The 24,338-nt window shown below is 36.1% G+C and overlaps 1 protein-coding gene across 4 annotated transcripts in view; it reads right to left on the bottom strand.

Annotated features, from left to right (window-relative positions):
* Positions 1 to 24,338, bottom strand: part of lca5 (lebercilin LCA5) — a 142,376-nt gene that overhangs the window by 111,947 nt on the left and 6,091 nt on the right. The window contains exons 2-3 of one of the 4 annotated variants that reach the window (XM_039747767.1): positions 21,701 to 21,772; positions 8,687 to 9,072 (exon numbers count right to left, since the gene is read on the bottom strand). In XM_039747767.1, the coding sequence (XP_039603701.1) occupies positions 8,687 to 9,035 (349 nt within the window). In that variant the 5' untranslated portion in view covers positions 9,036 to 9,072; positions 21,701 to 21,772. Of the gene's footprint in view, positions 1 to 8,686; positions 9,073 to 17,251; positions 17,407 to 17,678; positions 17,907 to 21,700; positions 21,773 to 24,338 lie in introns of those variants that run through there. The other 3 variants (XM_039747768.1, XM_039747764.1, XM_039747765.1) reach the window with 3 other exon arrangements.

The raw sequence follows: 24,338 nt of genomic DNA, 5'->3' as shown, positions 1-24,338 counted from the left end.
GATACTTCTGACCCTGAGTTCTACCAGCTACCACCTGGCAAAAAGGGTGAAAAGACTCTCTGTGACAGGTTCAATCTGAAAAACAAACCTGACCATAAAATACAAATGAACAGAGACTGTGCTTTACAGGTATAGAGATCTGATTAAAGTCAATAGCCTGCTGTGGACTGACAGAAATAATACTTTGTCCTACACCACCAAGTGTGCATGCTAAAGTTGGACTTATTTGAACTTTTTTCAAATTCAAATTCCAAATTTTAAATATAAAAATATATGGAAAAGGCCTGCACATGTTCAAACATTCCTCTATAAATTGTTTGGAGCTGAAAATTGCTCAAAATATTGCTGTCTGTATGGGACTTTGTGCTGTTGCTGTTCTTCATCTTCATATATGTATATAAAATGCAAAGTTGACTGACTCACACTGTCATCAACAAAAACACAATTTGCCGTTTAGCTAAAAAGCCAAAATGTAGAAGGATGATACATCTAGGGCAGTAGGTATTCAGTAAGAAAGGACATTTCAATAGTTTAATATTTAGAGGTAAAAACACCCCCAAAATAGAACAACTAAATATCCCAAAAATCTCAAAAATGCCTTGACAGATTTGATTGAAATGTGGTGACATTTTATAAAAAAAAAAACAAAATTACTCAACACTTTTATTTGTTGATATTTACCATTAATAATATTGTACAGAGTTAGACATTCTAATACACAGCGTCTTCACAGTGCTTACAGTGATCTCACAGATAAATGGGGCATGCTGCTTTATGCAAATGAAGGCTGTTGAAGAGATAGGAGGAAAGTTCAGAGAAGCTTAACAAAGATAGGTTTAGCAAACACGCTATAAACTATTGCCAGGTTCTATGGCTGTCATCACAGTCAGTTTTGCATAATTAATCTAGTAAAAAAAGTATTTAAAATATATATTCTACACCTCATGTTATCTGCAACCTTGTGACAAATGGTGATGTGGGGACTACAGTTCCCATCAGTCATTGCTCTGCTCCATATGATTTATCTATCTATCTATCTAATCAGAGCTTTGACAAATGTGGCATTTCCTCAAAGATAGTATCTGCACAGCTTTTTTTTTTTTCTCAACCACTTTGGTATGACAATTTTATTGTCTTGCTGGATTTCAGCGTTTATCTTCGAGTTCATCTTGGATTGTGTTTAGATATGTTTCATTTACAAAAGACACTTTACTTATGTTTACTTAAATCTGGACCCTTTACTGAGAAATGTGTTGCCAAAACCAATGTATGTAGTGTTGACAGTGATGTCAAACTCTTAAGGAACAATCTTCCTTTCTTTCCTTTTATACCCCTGCCCCAAAACTTAAAAAACTTCCAAACCCAAATATCTATTTTTAGTAACTTTCGTTATTGCAACACAACATATTCAAAATGAAAATCAGCTGTTTTGCTTATCGTTGCATATTGTGATGTTATATTTAACATAATCTATGAAGCATAATTTTGGCAAACAGAAAGTGGCAGCATGATGCACCTTCAGTTTTAATGGCGCTTTGTAGATTTTCTCTTTTATTATAATTAATCTACTATACATTATTATTGAGGGCGGCACGGTGGCGCAGTGGTAGCGCTGCTGCCTCGCAGTTAGGAGACCTGGGTTCGCTTCCCGGGTCCTCCCTGCGTGGAGTTTGCATGTTCTCCCCGTGTCTGCATGGGTTTCCTCCGGGCGCTCGGTTTCCTCCCACAATCCAAAGACATGCAGGTTAGGTGGATTGGCGATTCTAAATTGTGTTTGTGTGTCCTGCAGTGGGTTGGCACCCTGCTCAGGATTGGTTCCTGCCTTGTGCCCTGTGTTGGCTGGGATTGGCTCCAGCAGACCCCCGTGACCCTGTATTCGGATTCAGCGGGTTAGAAAATGGATGGATGGATGGACATTATTATTGCTGATAAATATACACGTGGTGTTAGAATTGTCACAAAAAACTAAAATTATTAAACATTTATAAAACAGCAAAAATGCTTCATGTATTGCTTCAATTCATGGAGAAGGAAGAGCAACAGTGAAAGATATACAGTGTGATGCCGACAAAACTGAAAAATGTGTTGATAATTGAAACCACTTGTTTCAATTGACATTGTGACTGCAGACAGAAAGTGTGTAATGAATGCTGTAAGTAATGGGACTTGGTGATGGGCTTCTGTTCTGTAAGGGGCAGACACATCTGTTAGGACATGAGTAACAGGAGATGTTAGGAGAAAAGGGAGGGTGCTGCAGAAGGAAGTTTTGAGTAGAGAGTCCGGAGATAATAAGCAGGAATCCTTGCAGTATAGGGAAAAAAGGAACGAGAGTGGCAGGAGATAAACTGATTGGTAGGGAAAACTTTTTGTTATGGAACAAAGATTCCAAGTAAAACACAGAAAACTCCAGTACCTTTGAGTTGTGTTTCCTTATTACGCTGGCCGTTACAATATTATATGAATTTATTCATTTTGTTAATACTATATTATGTTTTGTAAATAAATGACTATTCGCTAATCTACAGTACATCATTTTTAAAGTAGCTGTTCTGTTATACGTCTTTTCTCTTATCCATCAGAGCCTCAGTCCTGACCCTTGACTGAAGTTTTACTATATGCATAACCCGGTCCAAATAGACAGTAGGTTAATAGTTTTACAGTCCATATTTATGATATTTTGTGTTCTCACTTTTTATTTTGTTAAAGATTCTACTTTTTTTTCTTATTTGACCATATTGGATATATTCTCTCATGCCAGCCCATACAAGTATTTCAAAATAAAAACATATCCTCATGAATATCTATAAATATCTAGAATTTATGCTTGCACTCTCTGACACTCCTCATTCCTTTACATGTAAGAATTCCTTAGTTAGTAATGTGAAGTTTATGAAGTGTATTAATTTCACAAACAGGGTGAGATAAGTAGATTTGGCAGGTTGAGATTTTCACTTAGTGGGGATAATTTCATTTTAAAAATTCACATTGGTTAACCAAACAATGTTGGTTGACGTATTTACTTTTTATGTATGTTTGAAAGTCAGATCTTGATGTTTTAAAAATTGAACGTTTTTTTCTAACATTAAAGTATATATTACACATGTTTGATTTATTTTTCACTCAACCATCAGCTACTCCAAAATTATCAGTATTCAATTTACTGTAGTTTGTTGCTATTTCTATACTTGTGCTTCTCTGAACACAGGTTATTTGCTTGGTAAATATGCTTAACTTATTTCTCCACTACGTACCTACATACTCACTGAAAAAAAGAAACAAAACTTATTATGACAGTGTTTTTTTCAGATTATAATCGGAGGTTGGCTTCACATAATTTTCATAGGAGTAAGTATTTTAGCCAATTTTAAATTCAAAATAATAATGTACCATTTATTCATATATCTTTTAGGAAAATCACAGTCAATGAACATTCAATTAAATGCTGAAAAGTAATTAGTTCATAACTCCATAGTTTTGGGGCTCTTCTAGGTAGTTGCAGTAGGTGTAAAATACTTATTGTTAACCTCCATGTTGTTGTTTGTTGACAATCTACATTATTTCAGATTACTCTCATTATACAACAAGAAGCAACCAATAATTTCTAAAAAAAACCATAACATGGTATAATGCATAAATTTAAAATATTGGTTATCAGAGGCTAATATGTATACAAAAGAAAAAAAATTAATAATAAAGATTAAACATATTTCTTTTTAAACTAAATACCTAATTGGTTTAATGAATGATAACTATACAAAGCAAAGGTTTAAAAGTTAGAAAAGGAGAAACAGATTTTCATTACATTTTAGAACAATAAAGTTATAATAAATAATTTAACGTAGCAGTTTTTTTTTTCCATTAATCATCTGCATGAAATCTTAGGAGTTAGTAAGCAGCAATGTTTACAACAGCCATTAGTGGGCAGCGCAAGCCTGCTTTTGCTCCTATTATGTAAGGAACGCACAAAACTGACCTAGAGTGAAAAAACTAAAGCATACTCATTTTAATAGAACCCCTTATTTACACAAGGTAAAACTTGAGGGTATAAATAAAAAGACCTTATATATTCACTCATTTAAATTTTTCAACATATCACATTACATTAATTATTTAATACTTATTTCATATTTGGTATGTTGTTTTACAGTGTTCATCATTTTATTATCATGCAGCCACAGAAGATCAGTGATGGAGTCATATAAAAATAGCTGCTGAATATGTACATCAAGTGTGGTAAGTGTGACATGTGCAGTACAAGGATAATCTAAAAACTCATTATCACTGTGTTATATGTCTCCTATAAGGACTGACATGGCCACATTTCAGTAATGACAAATCATTAGAGGGGTATATTTGAAAAGGTAAAGCCAACTTATGAGAAAAAGGCCCGATCTTAATGATTTTAAGAAGGTCTAATGCATCAAAGAGCAAGTTTTTGAGATGGCACCCTCAATGTTCTGTGTTGCAAATGACAACCTTTTTCCAACCCTACACTCTCCAGACAGAAAGATGTTGGAAAAGCAGTGTGCTATTATGAGTACTGTCACAAACCCTCTGAATGATATCCCATTTGATAACCTGCTGCAAAGCACCCTTAGAACAGTAATTATCAAAAATGATGCTCCATGAAGCACTATTAGAGGAACTTTTTAACTAGACCATTTTAATACACTTTTTTCATTAGATATTACACCACATTCTCCACATAGGTTATAATATATCTACAGTATCTTAATCTGTTAGGAGCTTCCAGAATTTAATTGCTTTTATCAGTGTGCTTTAATTAAATATGCTTTTTATATTTTCAGTTAAATAATGGATCACAATCTTGAGGATAGCAAATGATGATTAAGAGATGGGGAATGTATTTTTACATTATTAAAGCATATTTGTGGTGCAATCATAGAGCTGCTGCCTTAAAACAAGGAGACTGGGGTTCCCAGCTGCTCCCTATGTGGAGGTTTGCATGTTCTCCCCTATTTTCTCCAGGTTCCTTTTTTTCCACCCACATTCCAAAGACATGCAGGTTAGGTTAACAGGCTTGTTAAATTGACCTGTGTGTATATGGGTTTGTGTTCAACCTGTGATGGACTGGTGCCCTGTCTAGGTATTTTTTCTGCCTTGTGCCCCATGCTTGCTGGAATAGGCTTCAGCTTCTCCATAAATCTGCTCTCGAGAAGCAGTTTAAGAAAATTAATTGATGAATTGCTAATTGATGAAAACTTGTCTATTACAAATATAAAAGCAACAGTTATGGCAACCAAAGAAATGAAAACAAAACCAAATATTTTCAACTTCTGGATCCATTCAATGTTGAAATTATTATTTTAAATTATAAATAAAAAGTGGGTTTATCTTAACTTCTAAAAAGTGGTCTTACATACACATACAAGGCACCATGGTGAAAAAAAAAGAAATTTAAATTTACAAGTGCTGAAAACAAGTGGAAGCTGAATGACAGATTAAGAGGAGACACGATTGTATTTTAAATTACGAACAGAATTAAAACAGTGGATCAAGACTGATATTTTAAAATGAGTTCATCAAGAACACAAGGACACAGTTGCAAGTTTGTTAAGGGTACATTTTGCACAAACATTAGATATTTCTTCTTCACACAGAGAAGCATAGACACATGGAATAAGTTACCAAGTAGTGTGGTAGACAGTATAACTTTAGGGACTTTTGAAGTTAGACTTGATGTGTTTTTAAAATATTTAAGTGGCTAGAACTGGTGAGCTTTATTGGGCTGAATGGTCCATTCTTGTCTAGATTGTTCTAATGACCCACTGTATATCTACAGAGAAATTGCTCAATGGGGCATCTGATTATTCTATAGTTAATTAAGTTGTCAGCAACTGAAGAAATAATCAACAGGACCAAGAACAATTTGCTCTTCTTCTGCCTAAATCAAAATGACAACTGCACTTTATAGTAGACTATAAATGACTATAATTTGGTTCTTTAGTTCATATTTATAATCATAGGAGACATAAATTAACAGCAATAGCTAAGACTAAATTGTAAAAAAAATCTGCATCTAGATAAGAAAGCTTCACAAGCTGAAACCTATCTCAATTGCATGAAAAACAAAACAAGAACCATTCCATTCAAGTGTCCACATATACACTCACCTGGCTAATTTCATGTCACCACTGTATCATATTCCAAAAGCTTATCCACTTTTCTTAATCTGGCCATTTTCCCTGCTCAAATTGCAGCTGTTGTAGCTTTGTATTCCAACACAACACTATGTCTACTCTTACATGCAATGTCACTTTTTCTAATTATAATATCTAACACTAAAACTAGGCTGACCAGATTTACATAGTTCCAGAACAGAATACATCCCATTAATCCAGCGAGTGTAGTAGACATGGATTATTTCAAGAGCAGGGAATCTCCCTTGGAGTTTCTTGCACATTATATGACCAGCAGATTTAAAATAGGATGTTCTGTTAAATTCAGGGATGTATGGTCACCCTAGCAAAAAAAAAACCTTACCTACATGAGACACATTACAGTTAATGAGGTAAAACAATTCCAGTTATACTGATTGATATATATACTAGCCATGCCCCACGGCTCCACCTGCGTATTGTGGAAAAGGACAGTAAGGAGGACCCTGCCCAGCTCCCCACTCCTGATGTCACTCTTCCCCCTCCCCTCGGCCTGGAGCCTCTGTCTCGAATTGGCGCAAATATATCTCTCCTGCAAGCGGACTATGATTCATAGCGCGATGAGAGAAGTGCAAAATCAACTGGATTGTTCAAGCAAATTATATTTTAATAAAAAAAAAAAAAACAATCTAAATTCGGTAAGTATTTCTCTCGTTCGCTAGCTAATATATATATATATATATATATATATATATATATATATATATATATATATATATATATATATATATATATATATATATATATATATATATATATATTTAAATATGCACTGGCATGTCCACCTTACCACAACTTACTTAAAGTTGTCATATCATCATTATTCTGTGCTAATTCTCCTGTTCCCAAAGTTTCTTAACCTACTTAGACTGAACAACTTCATGGACACCCATCCATGTTGAAACCAGTGAAAACTATAAATCCTCCAGATAATTAATTTGCCAGGGACATCCTCAACCTTGAATTCTGAGACATAGTATAAGTCTTTCATGAATATGTGCTTTTCCTAGTTTTGCACAGTTTAAAATATTTTGTTATACAAACTATTTATTTGTTTATTCTTAACAATGTTTTTTAATGTTACACATATTTTCACTTTTTCTGTTTTATTACTATGTTCTTTTCAGTTTTGCTTTCTATCACCCATTTATAACCATAATATTTTTATGTTCTATGTTTGCAATGTCTATTTATGTCTACACATTTTTTCTTGTTTTGCACAGTCATTACATTGTTCAATACACTTTTTCATACTGTTTTTGTTTTAATATTGACAGTAGTATTATTTATTTGGTCTCCTGCCCAATCGTTTGTTGGCAATTAACCTAACATTCATTGTTTTTAAAAGTGGCCTGTTTTGCTACTTTTTTTACAACAATTGCAAAACCAAAAGATTCCTTTAATTATTTACTGTCATTATCAATTTGCTTGGTTTGCAGAGCTCCAGGCCAATGGGAAAACCTTTAACGAAGCCCATGGTAACACCATAGTCAATATGCATTGTAGCTCTAGGTGCCATTTTTAAATTACAGCAGGTCATATTCTAGGGGCACTGCACAGGTCAATGTCTACTGTTACTCATTGCTTTTCCTGACTTTCCCTCATGCCAAGTTGCGCTGTTTGCTTCTGCTTCTGGAGAAACTCATCTCTCTACCAATCCAACTTGGAGGTGGCTTTCTTCTGGCTATCTTATGAGTCAGGTATCCCTTCACTGGATCCATTGTGTTGATGCCAGCTAAACTGACCAATTTGCTATATTGATATCCTCCTGTGATTTCTCTTGCTGTAAGACAGATTTCAGGTTCAAAGAGAATTGGCCATGGCATCATTTGTTTCTTTTAACGTGACAGCCTTTTGGTAGGAAATGGTATTAAAAACAAATTCTTTCGGCTATCTAATAAAAATAAACTACAGATAAATGAAAATATTTTTAGTTCAGAGTGGTCACTGTAAAAATGGTAGGATGAACCAAATATTATTCCACTTCAAAATGCTCTAGCATCAGCAGCTGGTGTACTGAAATTTAAAAGGTTTCTATTTCTATTAGATAATAAGTCAAAGAAAGAAAATAACTCCACTGATTTACCCTCTGCTTTGAAAAATGTCCTCGATTTCAAGAATATCTAAAGACAAATTATGCAGGTGTTTTGTTTACTTTGAAAGTTTCTTTTATCTTCACACTATACTCACAGAAAAAAAATTGTACAATTTTATTACATCTTCCCAGTCATACAGGTATATAAACATTCTTGTCTTTTCTTTCTTTTTAATTTTCTTGCTTTATAGTCATTCTGGGGTGTGTTCAGACAAATGTACAGTATGTGTAACTTTATCTACCTATTTATGTATGCATTTATTTAAAAGTACTAAAATAACACACTTATGATAAGAGACTAACTCAACATCCCCATTTCATTTCATTGTTAATATTAGTTTTATCATAGTGTTATATTACTAAATTAGGGACTTGTAGATTTCACTGAATATAGTTGTCAGTATGACTTTACCTCTTGTTTGCAATGGACCGCTGGAAACCCTCTTTATTTGATGTCTTCTTCTGGGTTCAATTAACCTAGACTGTGAACTAGGAGAATGAGATGCGACGGATGAATGGGAATCATCTTCATAATCATCTGAATAGTAAGATTCACTGTTTTGTTCACAGTCTGAGTTTTGTTTATGGTCAGAATTGCGAGATTCAGATTTCTCCCGGTCTCCAAAGCTATGGTCACTGCTTGTCTTCAAGTGGTTTTGAAATAAACTTCTACTGTCTTTCCCAGAGCTCCTACTTGAATGCCGACCCCTTTCAGTATATCTGTTGTCCTTGTGGGGCTTATATGAATTTTTGAACTCCATAATTTATGTATATGATCTACAGGTAGTACACACAACCCTGAAAGCAGAAAAACATAAAATTAAAAATGTTAATTACCTCACTTTCATCCTATTTCTAAAGATAGATATTGTTTAACTAAGTCTATAACAATATATTTTTTAAATTTATGTGAATCAATGTTTTTATCTAAATGTATTTGTGATATCATATACATTTTAAAAAACTGGAACTCTTATATTCTTGCTACAGTGTATCCGGAAAGTATTCACAGCGCATCACTTTTTCGACATTTTGTTATGTTACAGCTTTATTCCAAAATGGATTAAATTAATTTTTTTCCTCAGACTTCTACACACAACACCCCGTAATGACAATGTGAAAAAAGTTTACTTGAGGTTTTGCAAATTTATTAAAAATAAAAACTGAGAAATCACATGTACATAAGTATTCACAGCCTTTGCTCAATACTTTGTCGATGCACCTTTGGCAGCAATTACAGCCTCAAGTCTTTTTGAATATGATTCCACAAGCTTGGCACACCTATCCTTGGCCAGTTTCGCCCATTCCTCTTTGCAGCACCTCTCAAGCTCCATCAGGTTGGATGGGAAGCGTCGGTGCACAGCCATTTTAAGATCTCTCCAGAGATGTTCAATCGGATTCAAGTCTGGGCTATGGCTGGGCCACTCAAGGACATTCACAGAGTTGTCCTGAAGCCACTACTTTGATATCTTGGCTGTGTGCTTAGGGTCGTTGTCCTGCTGAAAGATGAACCTTCACCCCAGTCTGAGGTCAAGAGCGCTCTGGAGCAGGTTTTCATCCTGGATGTCTCTGTACATTGCTGCAGTCATCTTTCCCTTTATTCTGACTAGTCCCCCAGTTCCTGCCGCTGAAAAACATCCCCACAGGACGATGCTGCCACCACCATGCTTCACTGTAGGGATGGTATTGGCCTGGTGATGAGCGGTGCCTGGTTTCCTCCAAACGTGACGCCTGGCATTCACACCAAAGAGTTCAATCTTTGTCACATCAGACCAGAGAATTTTGTTTCTCATGGTCTGAGAATCCTTCAGGTGCCTTTTGGCAAACTCCAGGCAGGCTGCCATGTGCCTTTTACTAAGGAGTTGCTTCCGTCTGGTCACTCTACCATACAGGCCTGATTGGTGGATTGCTGCAGAGATGGTTGTCCTTCTGGAAGGTTCTCCTCTCTCCACAGAGGACCTCTGGAGCTCTGACAGAGTGACCATCGGGTTCTTGGTCACCTCCCTGACTATGGCCCTCTGATCGCTCAGCTTAGATGGCTGGCCAGCTCTAGGAAGAGTCCTGGTGGTTTCAAACTTCTTCCACTTACGGATGATGGGGGCACTGTGCTCATTGGGACCTTCAAAGCAGCAGAAATTTTTCTGTAACCTTCCCCAGATTTGTGCCTTGAGACAATCCTGTCTCGGAGGTCTACAGACAATTCCTTTGACTTCGTGCTTGGTTTGTGCTCTGACATGAACTGTCAACTGTGGGACCTTATATAGACAGGTGTGTGCCTTTCCAAATCATGTTCAATCAACTGAATTTACCACAGGTGGACTCCAATTAAGCTGCAGAAACATCTCAAGGATGATCAGGGGAAACATGATGCACCTGAGCTCAATTTTGAGCTTCATGGCAAAGGCTGTGGATACTTATGTACATGTGCTTTCTCAATTTTTTTATTTTTAATAAATTTGCAAAAATCTGAAGTAAACGTTTTTCACGTTGTCATTATGGGGTGTTGTGAGTAGAACTCTGAAGAAAAAAATGAATTTTAATTTAATGAATTTTGGAATAAGGCTGTAACATAACAAAATGTGGAAAAAGTGATGTGCTGTGAATACTTTCCGGATGCACTGTATAAATATATATATATATATATTATAAAAAATAATAATACATAGTAAAAAAAAATGCAAATAACTACATACCTAGTACTATGTAATTTAAAAATCTTATTGTAATATAACCATTTCCCTTTAAGTACACAGACAAAGCTTCTGTGGAATAAAGAGTGACACATTCATTTTCAGCAATGACCATGACATAAACATTGGCCAACACGCAATGATTATCCGTGGCCATTGATTATAAAAATACTTTCCACAATAACGGCATTTCCCCACAAGTCAACACCAGACACCATACTTTTATACCAGTCATATTTACATTCACATGTTTATCAGTATAAAAGAGCTAGGAAGGTATGTACAGGATTCCCTTGATGGTGCTGCCCTCAAGTGTTAGTCTCTGCCATCATCCTGTCTTCCAACTGCAAATCAACAGCTAGTTTTGGATGTACAAATATATTTAGTTTTATGGAAAAATATGTGAGGAACAGTATTAAAGCTGTATGAATGTAAGTCATATATCATCAGCTGTCAGCATTGTAAATAACCAGTGGCAAAGTGCAAAAATGCCCCCTTAAAACAGAGGATGAAAGGCAAATAAAGCGCCTAAAATTACACCTTAGAAAAAAAATGAACATGTATTTACTGTCACTATCATACTAAAACTCGTTTTTTATACTTTGATTCCATCTGCCTTTTTTCATCCTCTTTAAGCTTTGTGTGCTGACTGTATAAACATTCCTATCATAAAATGCACCACTTTTTAATACAATCCACCACTGCAAAAACAAAGTATGATAGCACCAACACAACAGCCAATAACTATTAGCCAGGTAAATCTACCAGTTATTGAAGAATGGAAATTATATTGCCTCAAAATATATGTTGATAAAATACCTTGAATGTACTGAAGGCTTAGCCATTTTCCCTCACAGTTGTGTTAATGCTTCTTGTGACTTTGTAAAGTGCAATGAAAACATACAACATACAGGGTAACACTGTAGTTAAGGAAATGCAAAAATACACCTATTACTCATATACTGTCATGTAACAAGACCTTAACAAAGGCTTCTTTTGGTCTTAATAAATGATTAATGACAATTAACAGCAAAAGAAGTCTTTGTTAAGGTTTTGTTATATAACAGTATATGAGTAATAGATGCATTTGACAGTACCTAAAATGTTACCCTTTACAGCAAAAACCAACTCAGTATCACATATCTACATATGAAGATTGATGAATAGTCTCTCTCTCTAATTATGGTTTATGAATGGATTAAGGGAGGGAGCTTCCAAGCTGGCTGATGTTAGCTAGTAGTCACAAAAGCACATTAGGTTGGAAAATTATTTACATAGATCTAAAAATGTCCTCTGCACTTTCAGACCATTTGTGGCCATCAGGCATGTGTCAATAGGGTCACAGTCACTGCATCTGATGCCTTAGATATATGACTGCCCATTATATACTTACTTATGTATTTATTTATTACAGTCAGGCTGACATCCGCTATAACAAAATTAACTTACAGTAGTTCAAAAAGAAGCAAATCTAAAACTACCAGTATAAGGCACACCATGTGACTTTCTTGAGCACAGCAATTGTAGTGTTTCATTTGCCATATGTGCATACATGGAGAAGATTCACGATGAGTCAAAAGAATTAATGAAAAAGAACAAGTGCTCTTTCTTGGAGGTATTCCATTTTATCATAATTCTTTTAGTAAGCTGTACACTATTATGTTATTGCAAGAATATGTAAATACAGCTTCATATATTACAGTAACAGTTTTTACTTCAGTGCCTTTTCTTCCCGTTCCACTCCTGTTTACTTGTTGTGATCACCCCCCCCTTGACACATCGTCAAACTCAGTCATTCAAATGATATTTGCACATTTCCCTCTTTAAAATTCACCTTGATATCCGCTTGGACAGACCATCACTGATCATTGTAATCTTTAATTCCATGCAGCTGATGACATGTGCTGTTCCACCTCCATTGCTGTCAGTAGGCCCATTCTGGGCATCCATTTTCACCCCAACACTAGTGGAAGAGAGGGCCATGGAATTTTTCCAAACAACAAACCCCTAAGGAACTAAAAATTCTCCTAAATGAGCTGGACTAAGAGTTGTCTGTCCTTGCTGGTGGACATCTCCTCATGCTGAGGAGTCTGGAAAGGGTAAGCCATGGAGATGTCAGATTTTAGAAGGAAGCTTATGGTTTTAAAAGAGAATATGTTCGCGCTTGATTTTAATCTCATTTTATTTTAATATATTTATATGAACTTTTTAACCTCCATGTTCACCTGATTTTAAGGATTATTTATTTATTGACTATTTGTTTTGAAGATCTTGCAGTGCACTATGGAACACTTTGTTTGATATTAATAAAAGCACTGAACCACTTTTGCCCCGACCCCTTGCTGAATATACATGTCCTCATTTACCCAGCTCATCTCGGTCTACGACTGTCGACAGTTACAGGTTGAAGAGGCTCCTGAAGAAATAGGGAGCGTGGAGGAGACCCAGACCATCACAATCAGAGGAACTTTACAGGAAAGGCCAAACCAGACTTCCTTTTTCTTAGAAGACTATGCTCCTTTAATGTGAGTAGTAACATCCTTCCCATGTTCTACAAGTCTAAGATGACCAGTGTGATTATCTACACTGTGGTTTACTGGGCCGGCAATATCACTTCAAGAGAAGGTCAACGAATCAACAGCATAATTAAGAAGGCAGACTCAATCATGGGATACACGCTTGACCCGCTGGAGAATTATAGTGAAGAAGAGAATGAAAACAAAACTGAGTGCCATTATAAACAATGCTGCACTACCATTTATTAGTAGATCTCACTGCCACCCTTCCTATGTAATAGTAGAGTAGTTGCTACATTGTTTTTGCACAGGAGTAACAGTGAGAGTGATGCAATTTGGCCCTGAAAAGACTGCTGACTGCTTGTTAGACTGATGCCTCTATGGGATGAATTTCCTCAATATAGATATTCTGATTGCTAGTGATAAATTGAGTCAGCCTTGGGATTGCCTCTGTCATGCTGCATGACTTAAGCAAAAGGATATTCAATAAATGTAATTAAAAAAAAACTGAAATGAAAGTCACACTGTCTCCCACTTCCCTGGAGGCTGGATCATTCTTGAAATTTGTGATTGAGAATATAAGTTACATACTTTGTATTATTCCTTGTGAAGGTATTTCAGCTATTAGGAGTGTATTATTTTTCAGAGAAATAAAATATGTTTTTGGTTTACTGCATATGTTAATTTGAAAAATCGCACATTTCATACAACACAATCAGTGTTATTATAAGTGGAATGCTACAACTTTGTAAAACCCAAAATAATTTTTAAACTGTTAACCAGAAAGCAAACAAAATCTAACACAAACCAATATTGGATATCTGTTGTTATGAAAGTACCCTGTTGGTCCACAGATATTAAAAGTTTACCAAAGCAGTCTGCCAGTTGCTAAAAGAAATAAAACGGGATTATGGAGGTACATCAATGAGTTTAAGGTAGTAACTAACCTTCAAAGGGTCACCAATCCATCGTAGAGTGCACTCACACACACTCATGCTCATTTATACTTGGCCAATGTAGTATATTCAGTTGAAAATAAATTGAAAGAAAGATCTCACACTGTCAGTAACCAAGCATGTAACCTAGGTCAGAGGAACTGCTGTGTGAAGCAGAAGCACTAAGCAATCAATTAATATGTCACAAATACCTAAAAATAATGTATTCTTTTAGCAAATAAATATATTCTATAGTCATGTTTTCAGACGTCATTTCCTCATTCTGTCAATTTTAAATGTCTCATTAAAAGCCTCAGGTTTAGAAAATACAATAACAAATCGGTTTTAAGCAACCATTACATATTCATTCATTGCCATTACTGTTAGGGTAAACATTTGTCTCAAAACAGTATTTCTCAGCTCTAAAGAATTTTTTGATAATTATAGATCAAAAATGTCAACAACAATAACTGAATGATTAGATTTGGTAAATAACACACACTAAGGCATAGTTGTGATATTAATTTGATGCAGGAGACATTTTGTGAAATTCTAATACTCAGGAGTCAGTTGAAGACAAGACTTTTCCAAAGTATATTCAATTTGCTTCTTAAGAGTTTCCATCCCTATGTTTAACATATAACCTTTAAAAGCTAACAAATAATGAATTGTAAAACAAAGCTTCAAATTGAAGATGATTTGAATATGGCAATTATAGACAGTATTAATTAATTTCATGAGAATCTATTCATTCTTGTGCATTTGTATAAAAACATATTTCTTAGGAAAGCAACTCTGTCAATACGGACTCTGGAACCACTGCTAGAAATCTAACAGGAATCCAGCAGTTTGAAAACATTGTCTTAATTTCTTAAATCAAAACACTAGAAACCCGAAGTAAACTTTGCTAACAATTAGAGTAAAACAAAAGGTGGGAAAAGTTCTTTGGAAAACATTTTAGAAAATAACTCTATCCGCATGCTAAACTATTACAGACATAAATTTCAATATGTGTAATAGGTCATGTCATAATTCAACCAGTCCACATTAATTGTACAGAGCTCCTTCATAAAACTGCAATGTGCAATTACTGCTGTTTTTGATCAATCTCTATTAATTCCTGTGAAATGTCCCTATGTACACTGGTATCCTCCACATCCCAAACGCACACCAAGATTAGAATTTTTTTAAAACTATGGGACAGGTGGTGGACACGGCTGTGGTGGGCTGATGCACGTGTAGCAAATTAGCCCATTTTGCCCAAGAGACAAATTTGTGGCAAGGGATGATTTTAGGGAAGTTGTGGGATGAGCCAACAGGGTAGGAATATATATAGTGCTGGGGCAGTTTTGTATGCTAAATTCAGTTTCAGTTGCCATGGACAATTTTAATATTTCTCAGTAAAAAAGGATTCCATCTCGTAACACTAATTGAAAGTGGTTTAATATATTTTAATCTACTGGTAGTGTGTAGGAAATGTTGTTGGACCACTGACAACTCCAGCAACACCAGAAAATATCAAAAGGCTGAGACACGCTGTACAGCAGAGCCTTCAACATTCAACATGTCAGTTATTTCAAACTGTACTGTTTATCAATTTGTCATCAAGATATATGCTCTCACCTGTTTAAAATACAAGTAGCACATATATTTCTGTGGAATAATTTCTCTATGCAACAAAATATCTTTACTCAGTTTATTTAATTGTTAAAAGAAAACCAGGATATGCTTAACAATTTGTAAACTCTTTTTTGAAAAATGTGTTATAATGATCATTTGAAAATTTTTTTTTACAAATAATAATATTTACGACGGTAATATTTTAACTACTTTTTTTTCTAATCATAATAAAACAAGTGGCTAAGTTAAGTGACCATTCATAAACTCATTTCACCAAATCATTACACCCTCATGCTGCACCTGTTATAAAGAAAAATCTATGTATCTTAACTATATTAAAACTTAAAATAATCCAATACATGCTGCTAAACATTAGGAATATATGCCTTGTTTTGAACTAAAATTATTGTTTTATTAAAAATACGCTTGTTCTCCACTGTTCTCTTTTAGAAGAAATTAATGTGAGAAATATGCTTGAATGTAAACAAAAATGTATCATTTTTTATTATACGGCCAATGTTCTTAGTCTATGCAGAGCTCTGCTGTCATTGCGGTAATAATCCTCTGCTCGATACCAATATCGGGCCTGATTTTCTTACTTAGGTCTTCAGATATAAGTTTAAGAAACCCTGGTCCAGATGAGTGAGCCTGGAGGCGTTTTAAGTACAGAATTAGGGCGGGCATAAGACATGATGCTGTTGAGATAGAACTAGTTCACTGTGGATTTATAATAGACGAAGCAAGTTAAAAAAATAATTAATGCATCTTTTCTGAACCCTTACACTCCACAGCTTTAATTAGGCATGTCTCCAAAATTGTTAACTTAAACACTAAATAGGGCTGAGAATGTTTCAAAGGCATACAGAGTCGATTGAATTTATTGCAGCAGTATTTACTTTGATTACTAAATTGAACAGAATATAAAATAAATATTTTAGAAAACTAAACTGATTAATAAGCACTGCCGCCCATGGACCTGGGTTAGTCAGATCCTTGTCTTGCTGTATGCGTTTCACTCCAAGTGCAGCTTTAAATTAGTCCCATGTCAGTACGTTCTGTACGAAAGTAGTACAATGTATTCTGCACTCGCTTATTTGATAGTATTGCTTATTTGCGGTAATCCGAGATTCTAGCCCCGCACCATCGCACTCAAGCCAGGAATTAGTAAGGATGCTTACTCGAAATAACATTCAAAACAAACTTTATTTATACGAACCTGGTGGGTTTCCGTTCCTGAAGGAAGAAGTAGAGACTGTAATAGGCCTGAGGTGCCACACGACGGACGACCTGCAGCTCTCAGCTAATTGGCACTCTTTACGTTTATAGGTCACGGCATTACAGGATGAAGTTTTTTGCATTAACAGCAGTTATCTACAAGGGAAACAACATACAACGACATAACCTACTGAACGACCAATTCTAGTAACAAGCGCGCTAGCCGTTATTCCGTGGGTGTGCGGTGTTACATTTTCTAGGATAAAAAAAAAAATCACTGAAACACTTTTATGAAATGTGTGTTTAACAGCGGGAATAATTTTCTGCCTTAGACAATGCCACAATCTCATTAATAAAACTATCATACTTTTTTCATTTTCTTCATAACTTTACAGCTAGAATCTCCTTCTCAGCCCACCCACACTTACCGCATCTGACGAGCACCGATTGTTACTGTCACTGCTCCTATGATATTTTCGTGTTACTCAACAAGTGTTATCCGTATCACCAAGAACAGAAGTTTATGACAGCAGGGCATTATCATTTTTAAGAACCTGCGTTTACTTGTAGGTTTTCTGCCCTGCTGCTGTCTCTAATGGATTAGTAATATTTACAGCCAGCTCCAGGGTAACAGCAGCTATAGACAGATTGGTGTTTAGGCACCCAGTTCCACGCCCCTCTCGCAAGGCAACGCCTCTCTATCCCCTCTCAATGACGCGCTACCATGACAACGAGAACCACGTGAGCGAACTTAATACGCGCGTACGAGAGGGTCGTGCTTTACAGATGCGTAGGCAATTTCTACATGAAAATCAATATTTTGTCATCTTCTTGATAAATTCCTTGTTGGGGGCGATCTTACGGATTGGGGCAAATGGGTTGTTTCTGCTTTCAGAACAGTTCAGAAATGCCATACTTAAAAGTGGATCTTTAATGCCACTTCTCCACTATGGTTCAGAATAACTCCGACCTCTTGGTTACAAACAAAATTTCTCTGGACTGCATTACTTGCGCAGTAATGGCTATGTAACAGCTCATTTTTTATCCTCATATACGATGTGGCCGAACGTTTGTGGACACCTTAGTATCACACCAATATACACTTGTTGGGCATCCCATTCCAAAATCATGTCCATTAATATGGAGCTCCCCCCCCCCAACCCACACAAACCCCCTCATTTTTCAGCTGTAACAGCTTCCACTCTTTTCCTGACTGTGTCTGTAGGAATCTGTGCCCACTCCATCAAAAGAGCATTTGTGAAGTTAGTACTGATAATGGACGAGAAGACCTGGCTCCCAGTTGCCATTGTAATTCACCCCAAAGGTATGCAATTGGATTGTGACTGGGGCCCTGTGCACGCTACTTTAGTTCCTCCAAACAAAACTCATCAAACTATGTCTTCATAGACCTAGCTTTGTGCACAATGGCACAGTCATGCTGGAACAGAAAAGGGTCTTTGTCAAAGTTTTGCCACAAAAGCTGTAAGCACACTACTATCTAAAATGCCTTTTTATGCTGTAGCATTTACAGTACCCTTCAATGGAACTAAGGGGTGTACCGAAACCCCAAAAAACAGAGCCTTACCATTAACTCTTTTCTACCAAACTTTACACACTATGCAGTATGTAAACTAGTGTTCTCCTGTCATCCATCAAACCTATATTTGTCCGTCCGATTGCCAGATAGTGAAGCATGATTCCTCCCTCCAGAAAACATGTCTACACCGTTCCATAGTCCAATAGAGGTATGCTTTATTTTTGGAACACTGTATTAATTCCAGAGGGGAAATTGTCTTTTTGCACTTTACAACACCCCAGATAATATTTGGCATTGTGCATAGTGATTTTAGGATTGTGTACAGCTGCTTGGCCATGGATACCCATTTCATGAAGCTCTCAATGAACAGTTTTAGTGCTGATATTGCTTCCAGGTGCATTTGAGAAGCCTGTTGTGAGTGATGAAACAGAGGATTGCATGGTCTACCACTTCACAGCTGAGATGTTGTTGCTCCCAGACACTTCCACTGCACTATAATAGTACTTATAGTTGACTAGGGAAAATCTAGCAGTGCAGAAATTTCACATACTGAATTATGACAAAGGTGGCAATTTATGACAGTTCCATGTTTATAATGACACTGAGCTTAAGACCTATTCTACTGCCACTATTTTTCAGTGGAAACTGCACAGCCATTTGCTTGAGTTTATGTATTTGCTAACAATGGGTACGGCTAAAACAAAAACTTAATTTGGAGGGATGTCTACATACGTTTTGCCATTCAGTGTAATAACATAACAAAAGCTATGAGGAAATTATTGACAAACTAATTACAAAATTGGTGCTTTTTTATTTTTTTAATGAATTTTTTTGAGTTCCTGAGTGACTTTTCTATCAGCTTGTTTGCTGTTCGTATGCTTTAGACATTTCATTACAGATACAAGTTTCCAATTCAAATTGAACTTTATCAGTAGTGTACATTAATCATTTTTGCAAAAACAGTATTTCACACAACATAACAAGTGAAAATGACTATAGTGTTTTAAAAATGGCATGAATAAAGCTTCAGGGACTGTCATGCGTTGTACAGGATCATAAGGGTTGTACCCCATCATCTGAATCTTAACTAGGCCAGTCCAGGTCCAAGACAGAGAGCACAAAACAATCATGAACTTTGTAAAACCTTAAAAAATAGAATTGAAATAAAAAAGGAATTGGGCCTAGTCTGCCTTTACCCAATTCTTGGGAGCTAATAGATTACTGGAATAACATTTGCTAAAAAGTTGAAAACACTGCATTATGGCCGGAAGGGGTGGCCCAGCTCCCCAAACCTGAAATAGACAGATACAGGAGCAAGTTCAACACAATAAATGGCTTTTATAGTTTCATGGGAAACAAAATCTTCCTAAAGATTATGGTGGTATCATCATGTTATGTGCACACATTTCAACATCAGTGACTGATAATTTTGTCAGGATTGATGGAAACAGGAATGGGCCAGAACATATAAAAAAGTGGATCAAATCCTGATACTCTCTGCCAGAGAAGTAAAACTAGGAAATAAGTTTATATTTAAAGAGAAATCATACTTTCAGAGGGTAAACTAGATATGTATGAATAACACAGTTGTAATCTTGTCCTTTATCCCATTTAAAATCTATGACATGACCTCAAAATGTATGTTCACCATTGTTTCCCACTAACTTGACATAGAGTAATTTGGTTTACTCCATCACTATGTGAAAAGATTAGGAAATGTATTCAAATTATCACTGTCTGCTACAGCTGACAGAGACTGTTTACCAAAATATTAACCAGAGTCATGAAGGTTTTAGTTTTTGCAAATGTTTTAATTATTTTGTTACTAATCTCTGCTTTTTTTGGAGGAGCTCTGTGATTAAGACTGCATGACTCACATATTTAATTTACTAATCAAATACATAGAATTCCCAGCACTTAAGGTTCTTAAATATGACAAATGGTATAACAGCTGAATAATTTTAAGGCACAGTAGTACTGAAAGGTATTTAAGTTTGTCATATGTTCCTTTTCTTAAAACACATTGTGTAAAGACATGTCAACAAATGCCAACATTGGAGTGGTGGTTCTTTGGCTAAGGATCTGTGCTGGTGTCTGGAATGTTTAAGGTTCAAATCCCATTACTCACAGAAGGGGTCCTATTCCATTGGGCCATTAAGCAAGAACCTTAACCTAAAAATAGCTTCAGGGGCACTATACAATGGCTGAACCTGCGCTCTGACTTCCAAAGGTTATGTGAAAACACAATTTCCTCTGAAGGATTAACAAAGTATATCAAATAAAAAAAAAAAAACAACAACTGCAAAATCAAAAGAAGCACTGACCAACTTAGAAAACAATAAATAACAGGGAGATAATAAGCAGATGAAATACATAATAAACATTATGTTGTAATTAAATCCTGCAAACACTGAGTGTAAAATAGGAAAAAACCTTGGACAGGATGCCAATCAGTGAAAGGTCTACCAATACAAATGCTGACACTCACACAGGGTCAATCTGGAATTGTCAATTAAACTAACCTGCACATCCTTGGGCATATAGGAGGACACCTGAAGCATCCCGAAGTAAACCCATGAAAACATGGGAAGAATGTGTAAACTCTAGTCAAACAGCATCTGGATACGGGATTCAAACCAACGATGCTGGATTTCTAAAGCAGCAGTGCTAACCACTGAGACACCTATTACATATTATATTACATAAAATAAATAAATGTAGGAGCTTCTCAAACTGGAGTGTGAGAGTTTCTTCTGGGATTGACAGTTATTAATTAATCAAGTACGTTTTTTTTCTATGTCTCAGTCAGAAAATGGTATTTGAAACAGTATCACAAAGACACAATTTAAACTGTGTTACAGAAGTTATTTTACTTTATATAGTGTCCAGAAAGACGTGACAATAAAATTTTACCTGTAGCATTTGATGCCAACATTGGAACAGGTCTTTTGCAACTTGCTTTCAAAGCACTTTAGTGGTCATCATCTGTAATAGAGAAATTGTGTGCATTGCCTTTAGGTTAATTCGATACAGTACATTTGAGCAACTTTGCTCCAGATCATCCTTCATAATGTGTGTAACTTTTTTTTGAAGTGTGTTTCTTTGTCTGACTGGAAAATGTCACTTTATGATCAGCTTCAAATCATTCTACAAGCAAGTTTCATCAAATATTCAGGTGAACACTTTTGTATTGGTACAGTGGGTAACATTACTGCCTCTCAGATACAGTGTCCTGGGTTCAGATCCAGCACCTGGGCCATAGACATATTGAGTTTGCATTCTGTCCATGTGTACATGGGCTTTTCTTAGCATACTCTAGTTTTCCTCCTTCATTTCTAAAGATGTACAGGTTAGGTTACCTAGGGCCTCATGTATAACGCCGTGCGTAAAACTCACACTATAACATATAAGCATAAAAACGGGAATGTGCGTAAGCACAGAAAAATCCAGATGCCTAAATCTTTCCGTATGTAAACTTCCATGTTCTTCGCCTACAGCAGCGTGAAAAGTAACGCACGTACACGCGCCTGCTGTCCTGCCCCAACTCCTCCCAGAATTATGCCTCTTTGAATATGCAAATCAATATAAATAGCCTTTAAGCTCAGCATTCTGTGAAAAGACAATGGCAAAAGCACAAGGAAAAATAGAACAATTTCAGCAAATACCAAGTGGAGGCAAAGAAAAACTTACTATTTGTTGGTTAAAACACTGGTATAAACAAGAAAAGGAAGTTGATCGAGTGACATAGAGTGTTGGAGAAACTTGAAAGCTCAAGTTCACAAAGTTGTACAGTGCCCGAAATAAAAAAGAAGTTGTCACATATCAAAGTCGCCATGAAAAGGCAAGTCGTAGCCCACCATCTGAGTGTCATATGAAAGCTTACTAGGGTACAGAGGAAAAAAAGGCACACAGTCGGGGAAAAAGCACAAAATTTCAACAATAATCTTGAAATTTCCACTTTAATCACGTAGTTTATTTTTTCATTAAAGTAGAGCATCGTAAACTTAATCTTAAAATCGTTTAATTTACTAGCTTCTCAAATCCCATCGTAACTAAAGTAGCACGTTAAATGCTTTGTTTTGTATTTGATCTTCTATGTGCTCTATGTGTGTGAGACACTACGTGCTTCTTAAACTGGCTTTCTCTTCCTCCGACAGGACACATAATCCATTACACTCACAATATTACAGCTCTCTGAATAATTAAAATACTGAGATGTATACTTGATATAATTTTCATGATGATAGGAGTTAAAGCATGTTATTAAACATGGGAACAAGGTGGCGCAGTGATTGTGTGCGACCTTCGATGAAATAATTTATTGAAGAATTACTGTCTCTTTCAAACGTACTAACCCCCAATTCCTGTCCTTCCTTTCCTTTCTCCAAATACCCAATATACCCAATACCCAATACCCATATAATCAGCTCTGTAATAGACGTTAAGCCATCTGTAAGCTTATAACGCTGATTCTTTAAAACTTTTAAGGAACATTGAAATATCTTCGTAGTACATGTTTAGTTATTCTGTCCTTCACGCCAGTCCCAGTGAAGCATACAGTGCGAGGCAGGAACAATCCGTGAATGGAGCGCCAGATCCTTGCTAGCGTAGCGACACCGTGTCCTTTAATTATTAACAATATAGATTATTTAAATTAAGTTAAAGTTTTATCTGTATAATATAATAAACATATTTTGCTGCTTTTATCTTAAAAATGATATTGTCATCATATGTAAATACGTGTTTATAAAGTGGCTCAGGTTGTGCAATATTGTAACTGTAGTGCAAGTTTACAGTGAGGTGATTGTACTTATAAGTACAAATAGTTCCACAAGGAGCACCTGATGGACTGATTGAGTGCGTTTAGAGCTCTTGGGATGAAACTCTTTCTGAACCGCGAGGTCTGTACAGGAAAGGTTTTGAAGCATTTGCCGTGTGAGAAGCAGTTCAAATTGGAAGCATGGCTGAGGCAGCATGTGCTTGATGCTGTATCCCGATAATTCTCTTTCCAATCAGCTGCTCCGAATGGTGCAGTGACAGTAATATGGAAAAAGATGATCCGATGTGGCAACTCATAACGGGAGCAGCAGAAGGAAGAAAAAGAAGGTGCAGTGAGAGTAACAATGCTAAAGCAGCTATTGTATTTGGAATAGTTTGACCATTCTGTGGATCATTATACTGTTACAGGTTAATTACAATCAGATGCATTAAACTAATAAACAATATGCAGTTAATTTCAGTGTATTTATAAAGCCATGTCAGGGATGTAGAACTGAAAAAGAAAGGATAACCACACAGGAACAGTAGCACTGCTTTGACGCTGGGTGCCGCCAGTCTGCAAAAGCAAGCGGAGGCCTTGTGTACACCACAGTATGAGGTACCATGCGTAGCTTTACACCAAGTTTATGTTTTATACATCGCGATTTGAACACGGAAATGTTCTTACGGAACATTTTTGTACATACGCACTGTTTATACATGAGGCCCCTGGGGCCTCATGCTTAACGCCGTGCGCAGAATTCGCACTATAACATGATGTAAGCACAAAAGT

This window comes from Polypterus senegalus, chromosome 3, assembly GCF_016835505.1.
Source record: "Polypterus senegalus isolate Bchr_013 chromosome 3, ASM1683550v1, whole genome shotgun sequence".
In the NCBI taxonomy this organism is placed as follows: domain Eukaryota; kingdom Metazoa; phylum Chordata; class Cladistia; order Polypteriformes; family Polypteridae; genus Polypterus; species Polypterus senegalus.
The sequence above is the reverse complement of the archived record's forward strand: the minus strand, read 5'-3'. Positions and strand labels throughout refer to the sequence as shown.